Source organism: Protopterus annectens, chromosome 10.part0 (assembly GCF_019279795.1).
Source record: "Protopterus annectens isolate FY-2018-M chromosome 10.part0, PAN1.0, whole genome shotgun sequence".
NCBI classification, from domain to species: Eukaryota; Metazoa; Chordata; order Ceratodontiformes; family Protopteridae; genus Protopterus; species Protopterus annectens.
In genome coordinates this window covers 352347773-352370056 of record NC_056744.1, presented here as the reverse complement: position 1 = coordinate 352370056, position 22284 = coordinate 352347773, and the positions used below count along the sequence as shown (strand labels likewise).

General features: G+C 46.3%; 1 protein-coding gene across 1 annotated transcript in view; it reads left to right on the top strand.

Annotated features, from left to right (window-relative positions):
• PRRC2C (proline rich coiled-coil 2C) overlaps positions 1-22284 on the top strand; it is a 2776386-nt gene that overhangs the window by 231660 nt on the left and 2522442 nt on the right. The window contains exon 4 of the mRNA XM_044086759.1: positions 9359-9462. Within this exon, the coding sequence (XP_043942694.1) occupies positions 9359-9462 (104 nt within the window). The remainder of the gene's footprint in view (positions 1-9358; positions 9463-22284) is intronic.

Sequence of the window (22284 nt, the reverse complement as noted above, 5' to 3'; positions counted from 1 at the left end):
CCTGTCAGGCAGAGCCAGAGGTACCCGCTCCGAAAAGCTAAAAACCTCCCTCGGCACCGACAGTGATGGCTCCGAGGCCGATGTCGGAGCCGAACTCACCAGCGAAGCTCGAGAGGGAGGCGGGGTCAGACAAGGGTCCGATGCCACTCACCCCTCGGGCCGGCAGTGGAGCCGAAGACATCTGTATCGGCTCCGGCCTCCACAGTCTCTGTTCAACGCCCGGCTCCGAGCTCAGGAGTCGGAGGAGGAACATAATGGGGACAGGGTCAGGCATCGACTGATGAGTCGGGCTCTGAAGCATTTGGGCCAGTGCCTCGGACTTAAGAAGTCGACTCACTACCCTCTGAAGGTCATGGCCCAGCCTCGATGACCTAGAGGAGTGAGATCTATGGCTCGTTCAGACAGCAAGGGAGATGCTGGAGCCGAATGAACGGAGCCAAGGGCGGTGACCTGGACCTCTTTCTAGATGTCGGTTCCGGGTCTAATCGGAACCGACAAAGGATTTCAATACCTCGGCTCCAGCGAGCCGAGAAACCACAGAAACTACAGTCTGAGACTCGCCGGCTCCAGCCGGAGCCGATGTAGACGGAGGTTTCGAAGCCTTAGGTCTCGGCTCAGATGCTGGAGCCGAAGACCTTTGAAGCCTTGGAGGGTTTTCCCGAAGGAACAGTAAGAGAACCCTCAGGCTTAAGTAAACCTCTTAAAATAAGTTTATTTTTTCTTTCCTGCAGGACTCTGGGGCTGAAGCCATGGCAAACAGCACAAGAGTCCTGCAGGTGTAAAGGTCCCAGGCAGTACACACAAGAAGTGTGACCGTCTGTCAGAGACATTTTCTGACAGCACGAGTCACACTTCTTGAAGCCTGAGACCTTCGAATCCTTGGACATGACAAGGAACAAGTGTAACCACACACAAACACAAGCACACCGATTACACTTAAAAAACTAAAAACAGAAATTAAACTAAGAATTTAGTTGTTTAATGTATAAATTCCTACAAACACACACACTCCAAGGGAATAGGAGGACCCGAAGGCCTAAGGGAAGAACTATAAGTTCTTAGGTAAAAAATTAAAGAAAAACTAGATTAAAGGGATAAAAGACCTTAAAGGTAAGGGGAAACTGTAAGGAAAACTAAATTAAAGGGTTTAAATTCAACTTTTTAAACTAGTTCCTACACTAACCTGAAGCCGGTGAAGCAACACGTCTCGATAGCTGTAGCGGCAAACGAGATCTGAGGTAACTCACGCCTAGCATTGTGGGATATAAGGGGAGCCTCGAGCCGGTGGAACCAACTCTCGAGCTTTTAGAGTGGCCGAGTTGGAGCCGAGGTCGGCTCCAAACCCATCCAGCAAGAATGAAGGCGAGATAGACAACTTAACATCCTTGGTTACCTTCACTTCAGCCAATTATATGTACTGTTCTGTAAGTTTCTGCATTCCTTTCTTGCAAAGACAGGCTAGTCCTTAGAAGTAACATTGCTTTTATGCCTAAGGAAGCATCATAATTTAATTTTAACCAAACCACACATCTTCCAATGTTCTTTTCCCTAGTACTCTGGGACCTAAATTATATTGCTTGCATGTACCCAGAAGACTCTGCTTTGATGTTCATCGTGCATACAGCTGCAATCATTACAGAAGGGTTATCCTGCCGTCAGGCGGGTCCTTGGTCGGCCGAATTCCAAAGTCTAGGTCCGGCGTCAGTTGTCGTCGCTTCTTCCCTGATGTCAGTGCAGCAGGGGTATAAAAGAGGCAGCCGACGCCATTTTCTTCAGTCTTTCTTGCCATGCGGTGCCCGAAGCAGAAGCAGTTCGCAAGTGCCGGTCGGCCAGCTCCTGAGATTTACAAAAGTATTTCAGCCGAAGTCTTCTTTAAAGCTAAGTACCCCATTGGGGAAACTTTTCTTGCCTCAGACCGATGTCAGACAAAGTTAATAATTGCATTTCTTGTGGGAAGCAAATACCGCATAAGGATTTCCATTCTTTCTGTATACCTTGCTTAGGGCCAGATCACGATGTCTCGGCCTGCCGTTTTTGTGCTAGGTTCAACAAGCGCACTATTAAGTGCGGTGAGTTAAGCCCTTCATTATTTTGGCAAAAAATGTAATTATATCATGTCGTCGGATACACCGACACCAGTTTTAAGCAAAGACAAGGACCGACATCAGAGGTCTGCACCGAGTTCTGAGACCACGCTTAGGCCGACTACCGGTTCTCAGTGAGGTGCCTACGCAGCCCCTGACTACCGATGAAACTATTTTACCGGTGACTTCAGTACCCGAGGTCGCAGGCTCCTCTGTCTCCATTCCCACTGCAGATACTAACGCCACTCTTGGCGGGGAAACTGAAAATTTAGTGAGGCCTGCCACTTCTTAAGGCGTCTTCAGGCCTTCCACCTTCTCTATTAAATCCTTCACCAAATCTAAAGCTGCCATGAAAACTAAAAAATGGGGTCCTCAGACCTCCTGTCAAGGCCCCATACCCTCCTCTCAAGGCCCCATGCCTAAAAAGCAGATGCTTAAAATGGCTGAGTATTTGATAACTGTCATCAGGGGTTCTCAACCCACCTCTGACAAAAGACCCAGATTGGAGGAAGACTACCCTTCCTCAGACCAGGCTTCTGTTACCTCAGACTATTCTGAGGATCAGGATTATGCCTATTCCCCTTTTGAAGACTCTGATGCTGAGGAGTCTATTCCCTCGACCCCCCCCCCCCCCGAGGACTACTCTTTTGGGGAAACCCTGCATAAATAGAGGGAGCACTTCCACTGGGAAGGCCAAGATTACTCAGATTTTAAGAAAAGGCTCGGAATGTCTACTGCTCCCCCAGCATAAGGCCCCTGGCTATCCCTCCTGTTTTAGATATTTTGGATGATGTGTACGCAGAAGCCAGTCTTAATCCAGATTCTTTACCTCCAGCCCCTGTTAAACCAGACAGATATTACCGGGTTCCTGATTCTCCCCAGTCCCTTTATAAAAGCCATACTGCTGACCCAGAAACAATTTCACAGGGTCCCAAGGGAATAAAGGCCTCTACTGCTAAAAACCCTTTACCTTCAGAGAGAGATTCCAGAGCATTAGAAAGATGGGGGGAAAAGGTGTATACATCTGCCACTTTAACCATGAGGGCATTAAACTGTCAATTTCATATGTTAAAGTACCAACAGTTTTTGTTATCTCAGATGAAAAGCAAAATGACACAAACAGAACAACCAGATTTGAAAGAGTTGCAGGATTTGTTGCATGGAGCAGAGCAAGTGGGTAAACATACCTTGCAGTGTGGTTTTGATGCTTTAGAGGCCTCATGTAGAGCTGCTGTCACGGGGTCTGTTATACGTAGACATGCTTGGCTCAAAGAGCAAACCTTACCAGATCATGTCAAAGCAAAGTTATTAGATGCACCAGTTCAAAAAGATGTATTGTTTGGTGTTAAAGCTGAGGAGGTACTAAAGAAAATGGAGGAAAAAGCGAAATCTATGCAAACAGTGAAAGATTTCTTGCAGGTACGACCTCCACGTTTCAGCAGAAACTGGCCTTCAAAAAATTGGTCCTTTCCAGCCACGGACTGACCTCAAAGGGGCAGATACAGACGCCCAAGGGGTAGAGGACAACCTCAAGGATCTTACAGAGCTTGACAGTGGCAAGCACCAGCCCCAAGAGGTGGAGAAGATAGATCACAGTCATTTAGAAAACAGACACAATGACTTCCCCCTATACCTGCCAAACAAAACTTTATAGGCAGCACCTTTGGGCGGAAATCTGACATTATTTTCAAAAAACTGGCACATTGTTACAAAAGACAAATGGATTTTGGACATTATAGACAGAGGCTACAGGTTCCACTTTCACATCCTTCCAAAAATGAGAGGCTTGCCAAACCTGCCAGAAAATCAATGGGCAGAGGCACAAAGACAAATTTCCGCTCTCATGGATATGAAAGCGATTCAAGAGTTACCTGCAAAAGAGCAAGGTCAAGGTTTTTATTCCAGATTATTCCTGGTACCAAGGAAAGACAAAGATGGGGGACCCATCTTAGACCGATCCATCCTAAACACATATCTACAGGTGCCAAAATTCAAGATGCTCACTTTACAGCAGCTTCTTCCCATGCTGGGCAAGGAGTCTTGGCTGGTAACATTGGACCTCAAGGAGGCATACCTGCATGTCCCAATCAGACAAGATTGCAGAAGATACCTCAGATTTCTTGCAGGTTCAACCCATTACCAATTCTCTGCATTGCCCTTTGGCTTATCTACTGCGCCCAGAGTGTTTACGAAATGCCTGGCATCAGTAATTGCCTTCTGCAGACAACAAGGAATACAAATCTACCCATATCTGGACGACTGCCTGATCCAAGCGGACAGCAAGGACATTCTATTGCAGCATCTGGTGTTTGTAATAAAACTGTTAAACTACCTGGGATACACAATGAACAAAAAGAAATCAAAACTAATACCTTCTCAACAGATAATTTTCCTGGGTGCCAGCTTAAATACAACCACCCGGATGGCCTACCTCACGCCAGACAAACAAGGGCAACTGTCTCAATACTTCAACAAAATGGCAACTTTCACCAGACTAACTGCAAGGAAAGTCCTGCAGGCTCTGGGATTCATGGCATCTTGCATCCTACTAATACCATGTGCAAAGCTGCACATGAGGAAACTACAATGGTGCCTAAAAAACTTATGGTCTCAACACAGCCACAGCTTGGAAACAATTATACCACTCATTCCATGCCTTCAAAAGGAATTTTTGTGGTGGTCTCAAGCATGCCAAAGAAACTCAGGTCTCCCTTTCTGTGTACCTCAAGCAACTCAAATCATCACAATGGACGCCTCCGACTACACCTGGGGAGCACACATGGCAGATCAGTGCATTCAGGGAAAATGGTCCCAAAAAGAGAAGCAGCTACACATCAACCAAAAGGAGATGCTAGCCGTGCAAAATGCTCTCATGACCTTCAGAGACCTACTGCATTCAGGCCAGCTATTGATAAGGACAGACAACACCACAGTCATGTGGTACATAAACAAACAAGGGGGAACTCATTCATACCCCCTGTGCAGGCAAGCCATGACCCTATGGAACACCGCACTGGAATTACAAATTCAGCTACAGGCACAATTCCTGCCAGGGAAGGAAAACTCACTGTCAGACAACTTAAGCAGAAATATGACAGACCCACACGAATGGAAGTTGCATCTTCAAGTCTTCTCAAAGATAACTCAGGCATGGGGACAGCCAGACATAGATCTATTTGCTACCCACAGAAATTACCAGTTGGAAAAATTTTGTTCAAGGACCTATCATCCACAGGCCTGGAAAGTGGACGCACTCTCTTTCAATTGGACAACATTGACAGTCTATGCCTTCCCGCCTCTTCCTCTTCTGACCAAAGTTCTATTAAAAGCCAGAGCAGAGAGGCCACAAATGATTCTCATTGCTCCAGACTGGCCACGACAACACTGGTATCCACTCCTGAGGAACCTGACACATTCCCCACCATGGATCCTACCTCTAGTCTCTCTTCTGTTGTCCCAGCACAACTACAAAACCCTTCACAGCCATCTCAAAACTCTAAATCTAGCTGCATGGAGAATTCCTTAATTTCCCAACAGACTCTCCTCTCCAAGGAGGTGCAGGATGTCATCTTGGAGGCCAGAAGACCCTCTACTAGAAAAGCCTACTCCGCCAAATGGAAACCATTTTGTTCATGGAATCAAGAAAAGGGCCAGAATCCTTGGGTAATAAATATACCTCAAATTTTACAGTACCTAGCTGAGATGTTAAACAGTGGCCTTTCCTTCTCCTCCATCAAGATCCACGCTTCAGCAATTTCTGCACAATACAATACAGATCCTCCCTTATTCTCACATCCTCTATTAAGGCAGTTCCTCAGAGGGGCAAACAATATAAAACCCCCCGGACACCACCAGTCCCAGCTTGGGACCTCAACTTCATATTGGAAAAGCTGACCCTGCCTCCCTTAGAGCCGGCTTCTTCAACAGAGCTACAATACTTGTCATGGAAAACAGCCTTCCTTCTGGCTATTACCTCAGCACGCAGGGTTTCGGAACTACATGCCCTCATGGCTGTGCAGCCATTCATCATTTTCCATCAGGACAGTTTCCTTACGAACTAACCCTACCTTCATGCCAAAGGTAGTATCCAGTGTAGCTTTGAATCAGACTATTAATTTTACCTACCTTTTATCCAAATCCACAGAACAAAGGGGAGAGACTACTACATTCCTTGGACATTCACAGACAACTTCATTATTATTTGGACAGGACAAAACCATTCAGGAAATCTGAGCAGCTCTTTGTGTCCTATGCTACAGGTGCTCAAGGAAAGGCTATTTCCAAACAGATGATTTAAAAATGGATAGCCCACTGCATACGCTTTTGTTATTCATTTCATGGAAAATCTGTGCCTGTATACATCAGATCCCACTCCACCAGGGCTACAGCTACGTCTGCAGCTTTCCTCAGGGGGGTCCCTACCAAGGACATTTTGGAAGCAGCTACTTGAAGTTCAGTGCACACTTTCTCCAAGCACTACCGCCTTCACTATACTCAAAATCTAGAGCGGGCTTTGCCACAGCAGTCCTGCAGGGCATCCTCGCCCCTCCTAGTTCCACTTAGTGCCTACCACCCTTCCTTAGCTTTGGGATTCTACCCATCTGTAATGACTGCAGCTGTATGCACGATGAACTTAGTACAGTTTTGTACCTACCATAAATGTAGATGTTCAAGTGCTCATACAGCTGCAGTCCAGGTTACCCCTCCCTCCATCCCCTCTTAGGATAGGCCTTATGACAAACACCTTTAACATACAACCTATTTGGGGTATTCTTTTATGGTGTATTTGCTTGCAATTACTGTTTTTGATTGATCTACATTGCATGTTTGCATAATATTACGTTTTGCCTTCCTTCTGGGGGCACCTGACATCTGGGGCATGAAAAACTGAAGAAAATGGTGTTGGCTGCCTCTTTTATACCCCTGCCGCACTGACGTCAGGGAAGAAGCGACGACAACCGACGCCGGACCTAGACTTTGGAATTCGGCCGACTGAGGACCCGCCTGACGGCAGGATAACCCTTCTGTAATGACTGCAGCTGTATGAGCACTCTAGCATCTACATTTATGGTAGGTACAAAACTGTACTTTCTAAGCAATCAATTTGAAAACAATATCAGCAGTTCATATGCTTTGCTCCGACCAGGTTGGGAAAAGTTACAAAGGTCACGTTGTCCAGGTAGCTGACTGTATCTTGTACTGGTACACATCTTGTAAGAGATATTTGCAATTTAAACCCACAGCCCATTCCGCAAGAGCAGTAATCACTTAATTGGCTTACTTCAAGACTGGCAAGTGGCACTTGTGAAGCAGGTATATTCCTCATCTTTGTGTGCGTTTGCAGAGCACAAGATGGCTGTAGTATCTAGCTAGAGCCTCATTTGGGGGCTGCCATTCTGTAGAGTTTTGAGACCAACCAAGCTTGTCTGCTTTATGACACTGTTCAACTGTTGCACTTTATGGACAGGCTAATTTCTGATAGTTATATCCTACCATAATGGTAGATGTAGTCGAGCCTCTTCTGTACACTAATATATCCACCCAGTTTCCTTCTGCCAAGGTGTTTACTTCAGCACGACATGGAGAAAAATTCCAAGGGTGTCCGTTTATGCTGCTAAGGTATTCCCACCTATCTAAGTTTATATAGTTATACAGGTAGATGTTTTTATGGCTTCATAGTGATGCTGGTATAAGCCATTGGACTATATTATGTCCTTGTCTTAGCTGTTTTCAGCCGCCAAACCTAATCTGGAGTGTGTGCGCACCAGTGCAGACAGTGAGGGGTGGAACCTGAGCTTAAAGGAGATGCTAAAAGATAAAAGGTACCTGCAGTGAGCAACTGTCCAGTGTCTGGAGAAGGATCAGCTGTATCAATCATTATAGTATGTATGTAAATTTAGTGCTCCTTTCCATAGGGTAGCAGTTCAGGGGAGTAAGCTAGGGTCTCCCACCAGTTACTGAAGACAAGACTCCATGTCAGATAATGGAAGTGTTAGTGATGTGTTTGGTTCCCCCCTTAGCTGACATCAGTTGCACCTAGTTTCTCTTGTACACTAGATCTGCCCAGCTTGACTTTCTCCCTTGGACCATCTCTGATCACATTGGGTGTTGGAGAGGTTAATGTATCATGGGGCAGTGGTACATTGCTGCCAGGGGAGTGTTTTCCCCTTAAGGATTAAGACCCCCCCCTGCACATGCATATAATATAACAAAGGTGTCTATGCAGTGGGCACTGCTGTGTAATGTCCATGACTCTGTATAGAACTTGGCAGTCCATCATAGAAAGCACGGGGGAAAAAATCCAGCTTTTATCCATAAATTTGTGTTCATTACCAGATGCAACTTCCTCTTTTTTGTGTACATGATCAGAGATACCTCTGATTTTACACTGGATGGATCCTTAGGGGGATGCTGATGATTGACAGAGCTGTAATTTTAACTGTTTTACAAGTGGTAAATTGAGGGCTGCAGATGGCAAGCTAAACATTTCAAAGTTTTATATAGGGTTTAACATTTCTTTAGAAAATGTATTAGAGAGACAACTGGGGCTGTATTTGACAGGGAAAAATAGCTTTTTTGTTTCCTGTAATTTCCACTAATTGCTTGAGACCAGCTGTAGTGTGTTGTCTATAGCTCTCTTCAGTTTTGGTACAGTGGTTGTCTAAGGGGGATGTTTGGTATCTATATATCTTTAAAAGGGGAGAACAAGGATGCTAAATTATCTTGTTCCTATTTTATTTTGTGTTCATTTTCTTTACTTGCTTCAATTTAATTGAGGTGTAAATCTGATTTTTGTGCGTGTGCGCTAAGGCGAGATGAAATCTTTTCAGTCTTAGTCAGTCACATTGGTGATTTGCTAGTTGTGCGAGTCTGTGGCTTGTGTCTGGACCTTGTGATGAGGCAGATTCTGATTTTGTTACTTTAAGCTGGGTTAAGTGGCAGAGGCTGACCCTGTGAAAGCATGCAACGTTTTTGGGATTCAGGATAGGTGGCTGTATGCTTTACCCGACATATTGTAAAAATGTATTTCTGTGGGTTTCAGTTCTGAAACATGATGTTGGTTTAAACCCTGGGTACTTGGTCCATGCTAATCTTACTGAGTGTGGCTAACCTGCCTTCAGCTGTGGATGACTGAGAAAACTCTGAGCTAGAACTACTCCCTGGAGGGTAATAGCTTTGGTAGAATGAGAGGGCCAGGATGTTGCTGTAATACATTAGCTGTATGGAATGGCATGGCTGCAGCTGTGACCTCACTGTCCTTTATTTTGTTACAGAGTACCTGAGGCAACAGTACAGCAGCCTAAGGTAGGCTCATCTGTCATACAAGAGTCAAGCGTAAGGTCTTGGGGCAACACCAAGCAGGGCGGCCAGGTGAATGGTAAGTTTGACTTTCTGCCTTTAATACTATACAATGTGGATTTAAGGGAAGAGCGAGTTGCAGGATGTAAGCTGAATATAGCTAAACTTGCAGTTTGTTGCTACTTATCCATTGGAATTGGAATTGGTGAAAGGCTGATGTTTTTTCTTTATTTCTGGCATCTTGAACTTTGTGGACATTTGACATGGGCAGCTCCACCTTGATCACTGTTGATCTGATGTATGGCTTAGTCATTTTCTTGCATTAGGTGGTGGATGTCTTGGAGAAGCAGTGTGACACTAGTCTGCTGTCCATAATCTCTTCTAGGCACCTTGCATTGAATAATCAGTTTGAGAAGGTTAACTGGCTTTAACTTGATATTCTTCTGTTCTCATGTTGCAGTATTCTAAACACGAGGAATCCTCTGCCTGAGGCAACCCAACCGTCCCCCCTATTTACAAAAGCTTAGCCTGGCTGCTACATGGTGTGTGTGTGGGGTACATCACACATAGGTGTCATAAACCATGGGCCATAAATATGAAGTCGCATGCACAGACCTCAGAATTACTCTGCCACCATTTGAACATCAGCTCACTTGTTCTGCTCTATGCCAAAGACGTCTAAAAAGATAAGTACCCCATTGGGGAACATTTACTTTTTTCTCTAGTTCTGGTTGCTGTCATTTGCTGAATTGTTAGCTGATTCCATTCATGTCATCTAGAAACGGAAAATGTAAGTGCGGACATCAAATTCCTGCATAAAAACAGCCACAACCGTCGCCTCTTTTGGCCTAGGGCCTTTCCACAACTACAAATCCTACTCTGTTTGCCAGTTTGTTCGGAAGACCATACGCAGCAGTTTAGCGGCCCTTAATATTTTTGTTGAGAACCAATGTCTGAAAAGGCTAGCCTTGGGTTTGGACGCAACACCCGGTGTGTTGGCTGAACCACCTAAGAAAAAGGCCAAAGTTTCAAGGCCTGAGAAAGTGCCTGCGCCTCTGGATTTGATGTCCTGCCAGCTGCTGATCTAGGGGCTGAGGTATGTCCAATGGCTTCGGTGACTATGGCTGGTTCTGTTTCGGATGTCACTCTAGTTTCTCCAACCGGCACGCCCACAAAGGTGTTACCGATGGGGGGGGGGGGGGGGGCAGGTTTGCCTGGATGCCCATTGCCAGCTTCCGTGTCCAAGTTCCCCCTGTATTCCTCCCATTTCCTTGGATCCTAGGCCTACTCCTTCTCAGATCGGACCTAGGACACCCTCACTCAAAAAAAAAAAAAAAGCAACAACATAAATACTTGTCTGCTTCTTTTGAGAGTATTCCAGAGTGGTAAACATTTTCCCAGTCCATTTTCCAGGCTTTCATGGCCTTCAGCCCTGCTACTTCACAGGCCCCATCTGCTCTGGCAGCCGTGTGTCCCAGGTCTGCATCCATAGGCCCCTCACCTCAAACTCCAGAAGAGGAATCTTCCTTTTCATCTTCTGATGAGTCCCTCTGTTACACTTCTCAACTAGCCTCCCCCCCTTAGGATACTGCTCACCAAAAGAGGACTCCCTAGATGGTGACTCCTCACAAGAAGACATTACATTTGGGGAAACAGTTATGAAACTATAGGAGTATTTCAAGTGGGATTCCACCCAAATGACAGAGGTTCGAAAAAGATACAGGCTTCTACAGATGGAATCCCCTTCTCCCTCAGCCATCTCTCCAATCACCCCGGCATACTTGGATGCCTTTGCCTCCTCCAAAACTCCTGATTCTCAGCCACCTGCACCTAAGAGGTCAGACAGGTTCTATAAAGTATCTGACAACTGTAAATTCCTCATTCTGTCCCCCTTGGCAGACCCTGCTGTAATTACGGTCGCACCAGGTAAGCAATCCAGACAGATCCCCTCCTCTTTGCTTCCATCAGACAAGGGCAGCAGAATGGACAGGTTAGGAAAGAAAATTTACACACCTTCTACCCTGGCTTTCAGAGCCATCCGCTACCAGACTTGTGTGGTGAAATATACTCTGGTTCTTACTTCCCAGGCCTTAGACCAACTTAATGCTGCTCCTGATTCATCTAACAAGGCACATGTGACCTCTACCCTCTCTTTAGATGCACAAGTTGCGAGGCTGTCCATAAAATGCAGCTATGATGCTGCAGAAGCATCATCTAGATCAGCTGCCTCTGCTTCTGTTCTTTGGAGGTACTCCTGGCTTAGGCTGTAACCTCTGCTTGTGAATTTTAAGAGCAAAACCACGGATGCTCCACTTGATGCTTTTCTTTTTGGTGAACAGTCAGCAGAGCTTTTAAGACCTGCAAGAGAAAACCAAGGAGCTGCAAGGACCTCTGTGTCACCAGTGCCAAAGTTTCATAGAAACTACGCTGCCAAACCCAAATTTGTCAGGAAGGCCTCCACACCATCCTCTTCGAAGGAAAGGTGCCAGGAAATCATCCTTGACCAGACTCATCTTTCCCTAGTCTTCTCCTAGACAGCCTTTTCCCGACGGGCCCAACAATGCGTGACTGTCGAATACTTACCAACAACCTTCCCCTATTTTGCCTGCCTGTCACTGTCTCCCCCTGTGGCAACACATCACATCAAACAAAATGGGTCTGGTCAGTAGTGGAAAAAGGGTAATTCATGACTTGGAAAGAAAAGCCCATCCCAAAAGGAGCCCCCCCCCCCCCAAAGGACGAAATTTACCTCATCCCACAGGTCATTCAAGATCCGGTCGGTCGGGGTACAGTTCAAAAGGTCCCACCCGAACACGAAGGCCTAGGATTTTATTCCAGACTCTTCTTAGTCCCAACAAAAGGTGGACCTTCTTGGAGACCCATCCTGGACCTGCCCCTACTAAACCCCTATCTCCATGTTCCCACTTTCCACATGCTTTCCCTTCAAAACCTTCACTTTTGACCCCCTCCCCCAAATTCATATCTGGCCACTTCAGACCTGAAGGGATACATACCTTCACATCCGTATTCATCCATCTTACCACGCATACTTGCATTTTGCTGTGCAGCCCTTGCATTATCAGTTTACTGCCTTGCCTTTTGGTTTGTTCACAGCACCAAGGGTATTCACAAAATGCCAAGCTCCATTGGTAGCCTTTTGCAGAACAAAAGACGTTCAGATCTACCTTTACCTGGATGATCTTGTCCAAGCTGATCATCCAGATACCCTCCAAAGGCATTTACTTGTTCACCATTTCCCTCCTAAAAGCCTAAGGCTTCACCATCAACCAGGTCAAGTCCTTCCTGACCTTCCTCACATGACCAGGTGTTCCTGGGGTGCAGATGAAGGACAGATCTGATGAAAGTCTTCCTCCCTCCAGAAGAGGTCACATTTTTAACCTCATACTTCAAGGGCCTACTCCTAGCCAGCAGCATTTCAGCCAGGGAGTTTCTACGCCTCTTGGGCTTCATGGCGGCCACACTTCCAGTGCTGCCCCTAGCCAGATTACATGTCAGAGTTTCAATCGTACCTGAAGAATGTTTGGTCCCAACATGCCCATCCTTTAAAAGTTTAAGATTCCCGTCCTTCCATGTCTCAAAAAAGAGACTTGTTGGTTTATCCAGCAAGTTCACCTGAACCCAGGATTGCTTCTACAACCTCTCTCTGCGGATCAACAGATGTACACAAATGCATCAGACCTGGGGTGGGGAGCAACTATGAATGGCCTGAAGGTTCAGGGACATTGGGACAACCATCAAAGGAAAAAAAACATAAACATAAGGGAAATGACTGCCATTATCCTAGCCTTAAAGACTTTCCTTCCCTTCAGTCACCCAGGACCTCTAAAAATGTTCACAGTCAACACCACAGTCCTGTGGTACATCAACAAACAAGGAAGAACAAAATCCTACCTACTTTGCAGGTGGCTGTCCAAGTTTAGAAAATGGCTGCCCTCTCCAAGGTAATGCTGCGGGCAGTTTACATTCCATCACAAAACAATGTTCCGGCAGATGCTGTCAGCAAGTCAGTATCTCAGAACTGCAAATGGATGCTGCACAGATGTGTTTCTAGATATAGTCCACCAGTGGGGCCTCCCCTCACAACAGGCAACTAAAGCTATTCTGCACATGGACTCCCTCTCCAGGCATGGAGGGTGGATGCATTCTCGAATCCTGGAAGGGGATGTTTCTTTATGCAATGTTGTTCATGTTTCACTGTTGCAGTCATTACATTTGGGTTATCTGCTTGCAGGTAGCGCTCAGTCGGCCTGATGTCTTAGGTCCTGCGTCGGTTGCTGTCCCTTCTTCCATGACGTCAGGTTGTCAGGGGTATAAAACATGCAGCTGACGCGATTACATCAGTCTTTCTTGCTGTGCTGTGCCCGAAGCTGAAGCATTTCGCAAGTGCCAGTCAGCTGACTCCTGAAATGTTCGATGTTCTTCATGTTTCACTGTTGCAGTCATTACATTTGGGTTATCCTGCTGGCAGGTTGCCCTCAGTCGGCCTGAATTCCAAAGTCTTGGGTCCTGTGTCGGTTGCTGTCACTTCTTCCCTGACGTCAGGTCGTCTGGGTATAAAAGTTGCAGCAGACGCCATTTTATTCAGTCTTTCTTGCCGCTCGTTGCCCGAAGCAGAAGCAGTTCGCAAGTGCCGGTCGGCAGACTCCTGAGATTTTCGTGTTCGAGTTTCAGATCCGAAGTCTTCATTAAAAGCCAAGTACCCCGTTGGGGAAACTTTTTTTTTCTTGCTCCAGACCGATGTCAGAAAAAGTTAATAATTTAATTTCTTGTGGGAAGCAAATACCTCATAAGGACTTTTTCTTACTGTATTCCTTGCCTAGGCCCTGACCATGACGTTGCTAGTTGTCAGTTTTGTGCTAAATTTAACCAGCGCACTATTAAGCGTCTGTACGATTTTGCATTAAGCTATTTTGGGCGAAGATTTAATCATACAATGCCTGATAGCCATCCGACTACCGGAGTTCACAAAAAACGCAAAGAAAGACAGGCAACAGAGGTCCAAAACCGACGAAGCTTCTCCTAAGCAAGTCGCAAGTTCTCAGTGAGGCGCTTTTGCAGCCCCTGACGCCCGCTACTTTAGAGTCTCAGGCCGCTACAGACTCCCACGTGGAGTTGGCCAAGCCGCTGGAAACTCAAGGTATTGGAGCCTCGGAGATTATTCCCTCAGATGGGTCTGGAGCCACTGAGCAGGGATCGGCTTCTGAGGGTGTATTCAGACCTAAACAATTGTATATTAAACCGACTTCAAAGACTAAAACACCTTTAAAGGCAAAGAAACAAGTTCACCAGCCACAAGGACAGGCCTACATGCCCAAAAAAACAGATGCTCTAAATGGCCGAAGACTTAATTACCTTGATCAGGGGTTCCTATCCCCCTCCTGATAAGAGGCCTAGGCAAGAGACAGACTATGAATCTTCAGATCAGGTTTCCATTTCTTTTGATTCCTCTTCTGATCAGGAATATTCTCTTCTTCCCTATGAGGATTCTTATGCTGAAGAATCCATTCCTTCAGCTTCTCCTCCTGAGGACTACTCTTTTGGGGAAACCTTGCATACCATGAGGGAGCACTTCCACTGGGAGAGCCAAGATTTTTCAGAATCTAAGAAAAGGCTGAGACTTTCTTTTACTACCTCAACACAGGCCTCTAGCTATTCCACCTGTATTGGACATTGTAGATAATGTGTTCTGAGTCTAGTCTGACTCTCTACCTCCAGCAACTGTTAAGCCGGACAGATACTACAAGGTCCCTGACTCTCATAAATTCCTTTTCAAAAACCCTACTGCAGACCCAGAAACTATTTCTCAGGGTCCAAAAGGGGGTCAAGGCTTCTACTGCAAAAAACCCTACCCCCTCTGACGGGAATTCTAGGGCTCTGGATAGATGGGGAAAAAAGATTTGCACAGAGGTTACCTAACTAATGGAATTACTGGCCTCAAACAGTTGCCCTATGCAGCACGATTGAAAAAGCTAAGACTGTTCTCTGTTGCATACCGCTTTCTCAGAGGCAATCTCTGTCTAATGTACAGAGCCATGTCCAACCCAGAATTGTTGAACATGCTCCATCTTAGCAAAACCAAATCTACTCGAGCTACACGCTGTAGAGATATAAACCTCAACACAACAATGAATAGAACATGCTGGAGGGATAGATTCCCTTCGCAGAGACTTCCCTTACAATGGAACAGGGTCCCGATCTACATAAGACAGAGCCCCTCACGATCACTCTGCAAGAGGAACCTTGATGAGTAGATGGGTAACAAAGTTCACACCGGGGATCACACCAACAGCACTACTAGATAGGGGCCAAGGGTGCTAGCTGCTAGTACAAGGGTCTAGGGAACTACTAAAGGGGCGGTGAATACCGCACAACGTGGCTGGGCTAATATATGCCTTCAGGCAGATAGCTCATTACCAACCTATGAACCTATCTGCTACTTTGGCTTTAAGAGCCTTAAATTGTCAGTTTCATATGCTCAGATATCAGGAATGTATCATGACACTGCTTAAACAGAAAATGATGGCAAATTCTGAATGTACAGAAAACAAAGAAATGCAGGATTTATTGCATGCAGCTGAACAAGTTGGAAAGCATACTTTGCAATGTGGGTTTGATTCTCTGGAGGCCTCTTGCAGGGCCGCTGTTACGGGTTTTGTCATTAGGAGGCATGCTTGGTTAAAGGAACAAAGTCTGCCTGACCATGTTAAAGCAAAATTATTAGATGCTCCTTTACAACATACTTTGGTGTTAAGGCAGAAGAGGTGTTAAAGAAAATTGAGGACAAAGCTAAATCTATGCAAACTGTCAATGATTTCTTACAGGTACAGCCACCTAGATTTAGCAGACACTGGCCTACAGAGAATTGGTCCTTTCCAGTCTCGGACAGACTTCAAAGGGGCAGATCCAGACGCCCTAGAGGCAGATCACAGCCGCAAGGATCTTGCAGGTCTAAGCAGAGTGCTTCTACCTCCAAAGGTGGAGAAGACAAAGCACAATCCTACAGGAAACAGTCCCAATGACTTCCCCCTGCCTGCACCACGCACTTAACTTCTGGCAGCACCCTTAGGGGGAAAACTAGCATTTTTTTCTCAAAACTGGCACATTATAACCCAGGACAAGTGGGTTCTAGACAGTGTCACAAGGCTACAAGTTTCATTTCCATACCCTGCCAAGGGCAAACGGTTGGCCAGACCTGCCAAAAAATAAATGGGTAGAGGATCAAAAACAAGTCGCAGCTCTCATGGACATGAGGGCTATTCAACAAGTACCACAGCAAGAACAGGGACAAGGATATTACTTAAGACTGTTCTTGGTACCCAGAAAGGACAAAGCATGGAGACCAATACTGAACCTATCTATTCTAAGCACTTTCCTGGAGATACATAAATTCAAGATGTTGACCTTACAGCAGCTTCTGCCCATGCTGGGCAGCAAGGCTTGGCTCGTGACTTTAGACCTAAAAGAGGCATACCTGCATGTCCCAATCAGGCAATCATGCAGTAGATACCTCAGATTCAAGGCTGGCTCAAAGCATTACCAATTCTCTGCACTGCCCTTTGGCTTATCTTCTGCACCCAGGGTCTTCACAAAGTGCCTGGCACCAGTAATTGCTTACTGCAGACAGAGGAATGCAAATATATCCTTACTTGGACGACTACCTCATACAGGCAGAGAACAAGGACATTCTACTAGAGCATCTGATGTTTGTGATAAGACTTTTAACATGCCTAGGGTACACAGTCAGCAAAAAGAAATCAAAACTAGTACCCTCTCAATAGATAATATTCCTGGGTGCAAGCTTAAATACAACAGCCCAGATGGCTTATCTCACTGCAGACAAACAAAGGCAACTGACTGCCTATTTCAAGGAAATGGCAACAAAGGCCCAGTTATCTGCAAGAAAAATTCTGCAGGCTTTGGGCTTCATGGTATCCTGCATCTTACTAATTCCATATGCAAGACTGCATATGAGGAAAATTCAGTGGTACCTAGTGTGTGTCTGGACACAACATTGCCACAGTTTGGAAACAATGATTACTCTAATTACCTGCCTGCAACAGGAGTTTCGATGGACAAAGGCTTGTCATCAAAACAAGGGACAGCCATTCTCACTACCCCCAGCCACGCAGAGCCGAACGATGGATGCTTCAGTTTATGCCTGGGGGGCACACATGGCAGGAAGAGGCATTCAGGGCACCTGGTCCACAAACCAAAAGCATCTACATATCAATCAAAAAGAGATGCTAGCTGTTCAAAATGCCCTGACAGTCTTCAAGGACCTACTTCATCCGAGACAACTACTGATAGACGGACAACACCACGGTAATGTGGTACATAAGTAGGGGGGCACTCATTCTTATCCCCTGTGCAGACAAGCCATGGCTTTATGGGACACAGAATTGACTTACCAAGTTCATCTGCAGGCACAATTCCTGCCAGGAAAGGAAAATACTGTGGCAGACAAACTAAGCAGAAACCTCATGGATCCCCACGAGTGGCACCTGGATCCACAAGTCTTCAGCATGGTAAAGAAATGGGGGCGCCCGGACATAGATCTATTTGCCTCCGCTCAAAACAATCTACTAAAAAGATTCTGCACAAGGACTCATCACGGACAAGCTTGGAAAGTGGAAGCCTTATCTTTCAACTGGACAAACCTATCAGTATATGCCTTTCCTCCACTGCCTCTCCTCCCCAAGGTACTCCTAAAGGTCAGGCAAGAGAAACCAAAAATGATTGCCTCAGACTTGGCCACACCAGTACTGGTATCCGATCTTAAGGAACTTGTCCCAATGCCCAGCCTGGACCTTACCTCAAATATCTCATCTACTGTCCCAGCAAAACAATCTGATTCTGCACAGCCAACTCAGGACTCTAAACTTGGCAGCACGGCGGATAATGTAGCCATACAAACCACACCTCTCAGTAAAGCTGTAATGGATGTCATTTTAGAAGCCAGAAGGTTTAGTACTAGAAAATCCTATGCTGGGAAATGGAAGAGATTTTGCGCTTGGAACCAAGCTCAAGGAACTGATGCAACTGTCCCAAATATTCCTCAGATTTTGCTATACTTAACTGAGATGCTATCTTTTTCATCAGTTAAAATCCATGCCTCTGCCATTTCGGCTCATTACAATACAGAGCCACCACTCTTTTTTTTCATCCTTTATTAAGGCAGTACCTCAGAGGAGCCAAAAACTTAAGGCCTCCAAGGAGAATGCCAATACCTGCATGGGACCTCAATTATGTCTTGGAAAAACTCACCCTACCTCCTTTTGAGCCAGCTGCTACTGCAGATATAAAGTTCTTATCTTGGAAAACAGCTCTGTTCCTAGCAATAACTTCAGTAAGACGAGTTTCAGAGCTTCAGGCTCTCATGGCTGTGGAGCCCTTTATCATTTTTTATCCAGACAGGATGTTCATCGTGCATACAGCTGCAGTCATAACAGATGAGTTATCCTGCCGTCAGGCAGGTCCTCGGTCGGCCGAATTCCAAAGTCTAGGTCCGGCATCGGCTGTTGTCGTCGCTTCTTCCCTGATGCTCCTGAAGAGCCTGACACATTCCCCACCATGGATCCTACCTCTAGTCCCTCTTCTGTTGTCCCAGCACAACTACAAAACCCTTCACAGCCATCTCAAAACTCTAAATCTAGCTGCATGGAGAATACCTTGATTTCCCAACAGTTTCTCCTCTCCAAGGAGGTGCAGGATGTCATCTTGGAGGCCAGAAGATCTTCTACTAGAAAGGCCTAGTCCGCCAAATGGAAATGATTTTGTGCCTGGAATCAAGAAAAGGGACAGAATCCTTGGGTAATAAATATACCTCAAATTTTACAGTACCTAGCTGAGATGTTAAACAATGGACTTTCCTTCTCCTCCATCAAGATCCACGCTTCAGCCATTTCTGCACAATACAACACAGATCCTCCTTTATTCTCTCATCCTCTCTTAAGGCAGTTCCTCAGAGGAGCAAAGAATATAAAACCCCCAAGGAAACCACCAGTCCCTGCTTGGGACCTCAACTTCGTATTGGAAAAGCTGACCTTTCCTCCCTTCGAGCCAGCTTCTTCAACAGAGTTACAGTACTTGTCATGGAAAACGGCCTTTCTTCTGGCTATCACCTCAGCACGCAGGGTTTCGGAGCTACAGGCCCTCATGGCTGTGCAACCATTCATCATTTTCCATCAGGACAGAGTTTCCTTACGAACCAACCCTACCTTTATGCCAAAGGTAGTATCCAGTGTAGCTTTGAATCAGACTATCCATTTTACCTACCTTTTATCCTAATCCACAAAACAAAGGGGAAAGACTACTACATTCCTTGGACATTCACAGACAACTTCGTTACTATTTGGACAGGACAATGCCATTCAGGAAGTCTGAACACCTCTTTGTGTCCTATGCTGCAGGTGCTCAAGGAATGGCTATTTCCAAACAGACAATTTCAAAATGGATAGCCCACTGCATATGCTTTTGTTACTCATTTCATGGAAAAACTGTGCCTGCATGCATCAGATCCCACTCCACCAGAGCCACCGCTAACTCTGCAGCCTTCCTCAGGGGGGTCCCTACCAAGGACATTTTGGAAGCAGCCACCTGGAGTTCAGTGCACACTTTCTCCAAGCACTATCACCTCCCACTATACTCAAAATCTAGAGCGGGCTTTGCCACAGCAGTCTTGCAGGGCATCCTAGCCCCTCCTAGATGTCCTTCAAGAATGCAACTGCAGTCATAACATATGGGTTGTCCTGCCTCAGGCAGCCCTCGGTCAGCCGAATTTCAAAGTCTGGGTCCGGCGTCGGCTGGTGTCGCCTCCTCTCCGACGTCACCACGGCTGGCGTATAAAGGCATCGGCCGACACCACCTTCAGTCTTTCTTGCCGCGCGGTGCCCGAAGCAGAAGCAGTTGGCAAGTGCCGGTCGGTCAGCTCCTGTGTTTTCAGTACCGAAGTCATCTAAAAGCTAAGTACCCCGTTGGGGAACATTTATTCTTGCCTCAGCCGATGTCAGAACAAATTGAGAAAGTTAATAATTGTTTCTTGTGGTAAACAAATACCTCATAAGGACTTCCATTCTCTCTGCCTTCCCTGCCTGGGCCCAGACCACGACGTCTCGGCCTGTGCTGCCCGTGCTCGCTTTAATAAGCGCACTCTCAGGCGCCGGGCAGAATTCGCCGAGGACCTTTTCGGTGAATCTTTCGCGTATATCATGCCGTCGGATCAACCGACAACCCAATCTGCTAAAAAACGCAAGGACCGGGACCGGCATCCTCAGCCCGCGTCCACTACCGATGCTACTCCCAAACCCTCTGCTAGTGCTCCGGTCCCTTCGGAAGTGGTAAATCTACCGCTCCAGGCCAACGACACAGCGTTAACACGATCTTTGGTCTCGGAGATCTCTCCGGTGCCGGTTGTTGATTTTCCTCCGGAAACCGAAGTTCTGGATCTACCCGACACCATTTCTGTGGACAAGGTTACGCCTGCACGTGGGGCTGCTAGGCCTCCTGTATCCCTGTCAATCAAGGCCTTTGCACGTGCTAAGGCCGCCAGTCAGGCCAAGGCCCATCCTAAACCTACTGCCCAGGCCCCTTCTTCTGATAAGCAGATCATGTCTCTGGCTGCTGATCTTATTTCCCTTATCAGGGGGTCTCAGCCTCATCCGGACAGGGGTTCTCAGCCACCTGCAGAGAAAAGGCCTAGAACTGAGCAGGCAGACGACCTCTCTTCGGATGAAGCTTCTGGGGATTCTGAACATTCTGATACCCAAGAAGAATCCTTCCAGGCCTATGAGGACTCTGATGCTGAGGAATCAATTCCCTCTGCCTCCCATCCAGAGGATTTCTCATTTGGTGAAGTCCTGCATTCCATGAGGGAACATTTTCAATGGCAGGGTCAGGAATTCTCTGACTCCAGGAAAAGGCTTCATACCTTCCTCAAGCTTCCCCAGCACAGACCTTTGGCTATTGCACCTGTTATGGATGTTTTGGATGATGTTTTCTCTGACTCCAGTGCTAACCCTGATTCTCTTCCTCCAGCTCCTGTCAAGCCAGACAGATATTATAGGGTCCCTGACACTCATAAGCACCTTTTTAAGGCCCACTCTGTGGATCTAGAAACTATTTCACAGGGCCCCAAGGGAGTGGCTACCTCCTCTGCCAAAAACCCACTGCCAGCGGACAGAGAAGCTAGGTCCCTGTTGAGATGGGGTAAAAAAGTATATACCTCTACTACCCTAGCCATGAGGTCACTAAACTGCTATTTTCACATATTTCAGTACCAGGATTTTCTCCTGGATGATTTACAGAAAAAGTTAGCCTCCCCTGAGCCTATTGATAAAAAGGCATTGCAGGATCATATACATAACACTCAGCAGGTTAATAACCATTTTCTTCAGTGTGGTTATGATGCACTGGAAGCTTCAGGTAGGGCAGCTATGACTGGGGCTGTGATACGTAGACATGCTTGGTTAAAAGATCTGTCTTTGCCTGACCATGTTAAAGTGAAGTTACTTGATGCACCTCTGGAAAAACAGAAGCTTTTTGGTGCTAATGCACAAGATGTACTGAAATCCATAGAGGAAAAAGCAAAGTCAGTACAGACACTCAAGGATTTCCTTCAGGTTCAGCCACCCAGATTCAGCAGAAACTGGCCCTCAAAGAATTGGTCCTTCCCCGGCTCAGACAAGTTTCAAAGGAGAAAAAGCAGGCGTGCCCGAGGTAGAGGGCAATACCGAGGATCTTACAGGGGCCGCCAATGGCAACCTCCAAATCAAAGAAGTGGCGCAGACAGTTCAGCTGCACCACAAGGACAATCACAATGACTTGACTTTCGTTCCGCCTACAAAGGTTCAAAGAGAAGCACCCTTGGGCGGAAAATTATCCT